The 7788-nt window shown below is 25.3% G+C and overlaps 3 protein-coding genes across 3 annotated transcripts; 2 read left to right on the forward strand and 1 right to left on the reverse strand.

Annotated features, from left to right (window-relative positions):
- The first annotated feature begins 484 nt into the window (after window positions 1-484).
- On the forward strand, window positions 485-3887 carry LOC112598823. The gene is made up of 4 exons (XM_025345453.1): window positions 485-633; window positions 3323-3475; window positions 3554-3691; window positions 3781-3887. The coding sequence occupies exons 1-4, from the start codon at window positions 507-509 to the stop codon at window positions 3861-3863; spliced, it is 501 nt and encodes a 166-aa protein (XP_025201238.1). The 5' UTR covers window positions 485-506; the 3' UTR covers window positions 3864-3887.
- Window positions 3888-3908: 21 nt separating this feature from the next.
- LOC112598821 (EEF1A lysine methyltransferase 2) lies at window positions 3909-7476 on the reverse strand. The gene is made up of 5 exons (XM_025345452.1): window positions 7350-7476; window positions 6073-6171; window positions 4494-4578; window positions 4097-4421; window positions 3909-4027 (listed from the first exon to the last, which is right to left on the reverse strand). Exons 1-5 carry the CDS (start codon window positions 7403-7405, stop codon window positions 3933-3935), a joined length of 660 nt encoding a protein of 219 aa, XP_025201237.1. The 5' UTR covers window positions 7406-7476; the 3' UTR covers window positions 3909-3932.
- On the forward strand, window positions 6191-7340 carry LOC112598820 (testis-expressed protein 9-like). Its single transcript, XM_025345451.1, has one exon. The coding sequence runs from the start codon at window positions 6469-6471 to the stop codon at window positions 7315-7317; it is 849 nt and encodes a 282-aa protein (XP_025201236.1). The 5' UTR covers window positions 6191-6468; the 3' UTR covers window positions 7318-7340.
- Window positions 7477-7788: the final 312 nt, after the last annotated feature.

The following is a 7788-nucleotide window of genomic DNA, read 5'->3' on the forward strand; positions in this document are numbered from 1 at the left end:
TGGAATCAGCAACATTGAACCTTAATTCGATAAAATATTAGCAGAAAAACAACAATTTCATACTTTTTATCATTAAAAAAAAAAAAATTATTAATAATAATACTAAGTATATTATTAGAATTGTTTTTTAATATACTCATAAGTATATTATATTACATTTCTATAAAATTAAAAATTGTATGAGTTCATACATTTTTACCTACTAAGAGTTTTTGATACTTTATGTGGTCCTCGAATAAAAAAGTTTAGAGACCCCTGTTATAGTCAATCAAAACAATCGTTTCGACGCACGTATTCAAATTTAAAACTTTTATATGTAAAACTCAAGGTTTATGTTGAAATGTTCAGATAACGTGAGCAAAATATAGTACTATTATACTACACATTTGTGTTTGTGTGTGTTTATGTACATAATAAATAATGGCAAGGGCGTGGGCGTTGCACGACAGGAAACGACCAAACCGACCCTTCCAAGCAAGACTTTGATTTTTGGCCATTCTGCCAAAATGCGCGTTCCAAGCAGGGTCTTGGTTGCGGCATGTGCGATTATTACATTGTCCTGTTGCGATGCCTTTGTAGCACCGAGGGCCAAACGAGGTGTAGTTCCCGGTAACGCGGCCTCCAGGCCTAAAGGTATGTAAATAATACATAAATTATTTTTTACTTTGAAACAAAATATATTATTATTAGCAGTATTATATACATCATTAATAATTATACTGTTGCTGCAATACCACATTGCATCGATAGAGAACTTAAACATTTTCAAAGGATATTAAATTTATAAGATTTGGTCAGTCCCAATTAGTGAATGAGATTCGAGATTAGTGATCTCGCCACCACCACTGATCCGACGAAGTTGAAGTTAATGAGGTCCTTAGTCTCCGAATGTAATTATCTTACCATTGATACGTATTTATATCTTATAACAGTGGTGATCAACCTTTTTTTCACTGAGTTATATTTCTTGGCTGGCCAAGTGATTGTTTTTCCACTGATTTTGAAAACACGATTTTCGGAATCGATTTTCTGTTTTTTTTTTTTTTAACATTATAAATTACAAACACATAGCACAATAACAAGAAATAACTAATTTGATATTTAGTGAATAGCAGTGGCGTATTTAGATTTTTGTCATGGGGGGGGGGGAATATGACTTTATAAATGAAGATACCAATGAAAATATTGTACAATATATTATAACATTTTAATCCTTGCAAATTTAATCAATTATTGATAAAAAAATAATAATAATAATACTTAATAATTTTTAAAATAATATGATGACTATAATTATTTGTGTGTATACATCCTATGGGGGGATTTATCCCCTTGATTCCCCCTCCCCCATAAATCATAAATACACCACTGGTGAATAATAAAAAATAAAATAAATAATATATATTTTAATAAATAATGACTAAAGTCAGTGGTGTGTTTATAGAGTAGCCCGACTAGGCCCGGGCCTACCCAATTTTTATTTGACTGTTTGGTTTTTTTTTTGTCACAAGTAAAAATAAAAATGTTATTATTAATATTAATAAAAAAATTATTAATTTAGACATTGCTACGCGCATAGGCTAAATTTAGTATTAGTCGATGCAGACTATGTATATTAGATGAATTAGTTAGTCTTCTTGAAGCAATTTATGTATTTCAGAGTTCATCAACCATACGTCATAATGTGTTTATGAAATCATAATTGAAATGTACAAATGTTATGAAATTGCTTAAACATTGTGAAACCATATGCGTGTCAAAGTATAAAGGAGTACATTTAAAAATAAATAGATTTCAAAGTGTTATTGACGCTTTACAAAAGTGTGCATTAAGCAATAAAAAAAGAGAAGCTATTGAAGCTAAAGGTATCTTAAATCAATTTTGTTAGTTTGAAATCCTATTAATGTTGTTTTACATGGATGACATTTTAGGAATTGTTAATCATTTATCTATTTATTTACAAAAATCTAATTTAAATATTATTAAGTGTTTAAAATTGATTAAGTCAACTATTATAGAACTTTCCAATATAAAAACTAAAGAAAAATTCGATATATTTTTCAAGTAAATTTAAATTGCTGCCAAAACTGCAAATATTATATCACTAGATATAACTGATTTAAATACAAACAGAAAATCAAATTTACCTTTAAAATGTAGTGATAGTCATGTTCTAGTCAAGATTAATTATAAGAAAAATGAAACACTAGCTACGTACTACGTACAAGTACTAATAATAAAATTGTTGCATTTAGACAACAATACTTTGAGATAGGTAATTGATTAAATTTTTAGTGAATTAGTTAATAGATTTGAAAAAAATACTAATTTTCTTATGACTATATTGATGCGTGTGATCCCAATTCTACTAACTTCATGGATATAACAAAATTACAGTATCTAGGTGAGCTATGTGGAGAAAACTCTATCACAATAGAACAAATCTAATCACAGTCAAAATTGGTAAAAACTATGTTCAGTGAAGCTGTTGATATTAGTGATGTTCATAAAGAACTCACAAGTTTGGAACCAGCATTCAATGGAATAAAAAAAATAATAACTAGAATTTTGGTTATTCCTGTGTTAAGAACAGAAGTAGATAGAAGTTTTTCAACCATGCGCAGGTTTAAGACATATTTAAGATTAACAATGATCACTGAATGTCTTTATAATACTGCAATATTATCAATTGAAAGATAATTAAGTAGTCCATTGATAAATGATCCAAGTATTGTGATTGATGAGTTTGCAAAAACAAGAAAAAAAGACAAATGTCTTTTATTTTATAAATTAATATTATTTTTTATTTTAACTTTATAATTTTGTTAATTTTTAAGTTGTTTTTTCTTAAATGTCTATAATAATTAAATCTGAATTTATGTTACTTTTGACATTTTAATTAATATAATTAAAAATTGTTTGCTTTTTTAGTATTCTTAAAATACAAAAATAAATCATGTTACAAAAAAGGTAACTCAAAATTGGAAACCCAAAAATTCATTACTCATACCCCATATGATAGGACAAATTTTTTCCAATAGTTATAAACACATTACAGAACAAAATGGGCCTACCCAATTATTTTGTGCTAGACACATCATTGACTAAAGTCTTCATAAAAAACAATAAATATGATGTTATTTATATTTATAAACAACGTACAACAATAAAGTTGCAACACAAAGTTATGTCTAATAACAATGTAATTATTAATAATAAAAAATGGAAAACATTCATTTATATTAAATTTTACATACATTACATATTATTCTATATTCATTTTTAAATTTTATGTAAGTACATAATTTAACTTTGGTTTCAGACACTATTCGAAAGTCTGAGTGTCGTACGGATTATAATTGCAAGGCATGGCCAAAGACGTCATGCGGCAAGGATCCGGTGGACGGTCAACGGCGGTGTCTTTGCGCAGACCAAACGCATCCGATTAATGATGATTGCATAACGTCTCCACAAGGTAATGACAAGTTTGTTTTATTAAAAAGTAATGTTTAAGTATACTAGCTATGTAAAATTTATCGATAACGGTTTACAGAGGTGGGAATGCCTTGTGAGCGGGACATCCAATGCATCCAGCTGGCCCACTGTACATACAACATAAGTGAATCGCACACAGACATAAAGATATGTCAGTGTAGAGAAGAGTTTGCCGACGACGACGGGACATGTAGTAGTGAGTGGAACGTTTGGAAATAAATAACACAGAATTAATTTAATATGGTTTATTTCACTACAATAAAATGTATTAAATTATATTTGCAGGTGGTGTTCGAGCAATGGTATCCATATGTTTGGCGATTTTAGTTGCTGTTGTCTTGCAAAATAACCACAATCAAATAGCTTAGAGTTTATTGCAAAAAAAACCACAATAGTAAATTAATCAGCATTGAATAAAACACAATACTTTTCTTCTTTTATGATTTTTGGTAAAGAGTGGCTGACAATGTATTACCAACAGCTCCTCCAAACTGGAATGACGGAGTTGGTATAGTGTGAACAACTCGAAATGCTTAAAGGAAAAATAATTATTTTCTTTATTCTTTATTAATAAATAAAACTAATAGTCAATACTTCTTACCATCGCCAAATTGTTCATTTAATTCTAATTGTGTCCAATTACAACTAACAATTAAAAACATTCCATTAGGTTGTAATAAGTCGATAATATTTTCTTTGTATTTGGTTCTCTTTTCTTTACTTTCATCGTCCATACTAATAACATCATAAGTACCTTTATCCAAAACCAATGAAAATGTCGGTAATGTTTTTACATCATCAGTCAAAAAGTCAAATTCCTTTAGTGTTATATTATCTATTTTTTGATTTTTAACTATTGAATTTGCTAATTTTACTGCAGGTGCTGAATAATCTATGCCATACAGATTGGAAAATCCTAATTTAGCCTGATAACAATTGTTATTTTTTAATTACACCAATTATTACACATATTTATAACAAAATAAAAATATAATTACTAATTGAGTTAAAAGTAAAGCATTTCCACATCCAACATCTAAAATGGGATCTTCTTGACTAATTTTACAGTTTGATTGTATACACCTATAAAAAATAAATAAATATATTTTGAATAAATAATTTATTTTTTTAATCTATGAAAACAAAATCTGGTTATATATATTTTAACATTAATTTATTAAAATGTATTAGTTATTATAGGTAATTAATTAGTTTATATATATGCTTTGTATTAATTAAAATATAGATGACTAAACATACACAATCTAAAATGGAAAATCTGCTATCCTCTTAACTCTAGTATTTATATAATCAATGTGAATAATCTTTATCCTAATTTCTTTTCTACACATTTATAATTCTCATTACTTAATGTTTAAGATTCTTTTGAAATACAAAAATCATAAATTTCATAGAAAACATACAAAATTTAGTAGCTTATTTAGAATAATATTATAAAATAAGAAACTAAGATAAAATGTTAATCTATTGAACATTGAATATGTTTAAAATTAAAATAAATGAGGTAATTTAAGCTTAAGTAAATTACACTAAATATGAAAAATATGAAAAAATGTATGTTTTGAAAACAAAATAGTAATAATTCAGTTTGAAATTTACAGGTTGAATAACTTATAACTTAAAATTTTGAAGAATGTTATATTTAGGATTGAATAAATTAACAATACTGTGAATGTGAAAAATACTGAAAAAATTATTTGTGATCTAGAAATTTAAATTAATTTATCTTTCTAGATATTTTTAAATTTATGTGGAATGTAAATTATTTTAAAGAAAATTTAAGGACGATAGTAAAAATCGCTCTCTTGAAATTATGATTTTAATAAAATAAAACATGTAAGTTTTTTGTTAAATTATTTATAACTGAAGTTAACATAAATATGAAAAAGATGTTTTATAATTTTAAATGTTAACAATTATAATATAATTAACACTTAGATTAGATGGAAAAATATGCCAATACCTACTTAAGAATAGGTATTGAGTCGTTAAATTAAGAAAAAAAGATAAAATTAATATTTAATTATTGACAATTTATACGTCAGAAATAGCTTTCTATTTATTTAATTTACTTTTAAAATATAATCAGGGCATATTAGTTTGCTATTTAATGAGAAATTTTTGGGGGTTAAGAAAAGATTGGAATCTTTCAATCTTGCAATTATTTTGTTTTTTATATCATTTTAAAATCCTAAATCATATAGTTTATTATTTTTAAAAACTTTATTAAACAAACTTTATTAAATTAGATTTTGTCCAAAAGTAATTAAAGTCTTATTCAAAGCTTGTGTTCAATGATTGAGGTAAATTTAGTTTTGAGACTTAATAGATTTGGCATCACAAATATCTCCATAATGTATTATTATAATGTATATGTAATGATACCTAGGTATTTAATAATTTTAAATGGTCATTTAAAGATATCATTTTTTTTATTGCCATTTTTATATATTAACAGACAACATCTTTAAATTAATGATATTCATCAAATATCAATAATTTAGTAATTTTTTTTTGTTCAATTTTTCTGCATTTAACATTTAGACCTATACTTACTTAATCATCTTTAGTCCTATACTATGGCCAAACCATTCGGCACCAGGGTCGCCAAAGTTTTTGAAATTGTCCAATTCTACATTGTAAGTATCATTCCAACTGAAATTTTAAAGAATATAATATAGATACTTATTTATTTTTATACCTACATATTATAAAGTTTGGAACTGTAAAACTATTATTTTTTGGTAGCACTGTAAATTGATAATGTCATAGTTACCATAATCATTAAGACACAGAATAATGTAAACAAAGCAATATTTTCATGTATTCATTATTATTCTATCAATTTAAAATGAAACAATTTCATTAATAATTAATTTCAATAAAAAATAAATAATATAGTAGATATTTAAATTACAGTGGGTTCTTAATTATTAATTAAGCACAAAAATTATGGCTCGCATGCCAAAGGAACAAAGGGAAATATCAAAAAATGAAGAAGTACTACAAATGAAGTATGAGGAAAATAACAAAATAACAAAAAAATTTATGGATGAAATCAATGAAATGAAAAGTAAGATGGATGATTATGATAAGCATAGTATACCAGATGTTAAACATAAATCAAAACCAATTAGATCTTCAGAATTTAATACATTTATGAAAATTATTGACAATGGTGATACTATTGAAGAATTTAAAACTGTTACTAGTAAAGAAATAACTATTAAAAATTATGTGCTACAAAAAGAAATTGATCGTTTAAACAATGAGCTAGTGAAAAAAGATGATTTAAATGATCATTTACAAGAAGAAAACAAAAAACTGACTGAAGAAAAAAATAAAAATGTTCATCAAATATTATTACTCAAAGAAAAAATAAGGAAACATGATAAAGAAGTTGAAACTTTAACGGGAACATTGAAAACTAGAGATTCTGAGGTGAACAGAATACTGAAAGAAATAGGATGCATAGAAAGAAAATTTAAACATGAACAAATCATGCATGAGAAACAAAAATCAGTTTTTATAAAAACCTCAGATGAGAATAAACAACTAAAAGAAACTGTAAAAAAACTGGAAGCTACTCATAAAGATGCTGAAGAAAAGTATATAAAAGCATTATCAAAGAATGATGATATTTTGGCAAAATGTGTTAGAGAAAAAGATGTGTTAATTACAGGATTCAGAAAACAATTGGAATTAATAGATTCATTGAAGAGACAACATGTTAGAACTAAGTTACAAGAAGAAATAAATATTTTAGAAAATGAATTTAGCAAACTTTTAGAGGGTAAATAAAATTATTTAATAGATAACAAAAATTCACTTACTATTCCTCTGTAGCCAAGTTAGGTTTGTTTTGAGAATTATTCTCATTGACGTTCATTTTTAAATACAAATATAAATTAAGAATCTAAGAAATAACAAAAATATTCATTGTTTACACTTAATTTAATCAATTTTCTATTTATAATGTTAGTTATTTAACTATATCATTATAAGATTAATTTTAAATCTAAGACGATGTTTTTGAAAATAAATTGTAACTTGTAAAAAATTGTTATCAGTAAATGTGTAGTTTTTTTTTATCTGTAAAATAATATTAAGAATTGTGCATGATTTTGTTTATAGATGGCGCACTAAGAATAACAATATTATAATGTATTAAAAATTAAAATAAAAATTGTATAAAAATACAAAATATTCATCTAGGTATATTATTTATATTTATACAAACAATAAATATATCTATATTTTGTAATTACATTA

This window comes from Melanaphis sacchari, unplaced genomic scaffold (assembly GCF_002803265.2).
Source record: "Melanaphis sacchari strain LSU unplaced genomic scaffold, SCAv2.0 Contig4_pilon_pilon, whole genome shotgun sequence".
Classification (NCBI taxonomy): domain Eukaryota; kingdom Metazoa; phylum Arthropoda; class Insecta; order Hemiptera; family Aphididae; genus Melanaphis; species Melanaphis sacchari.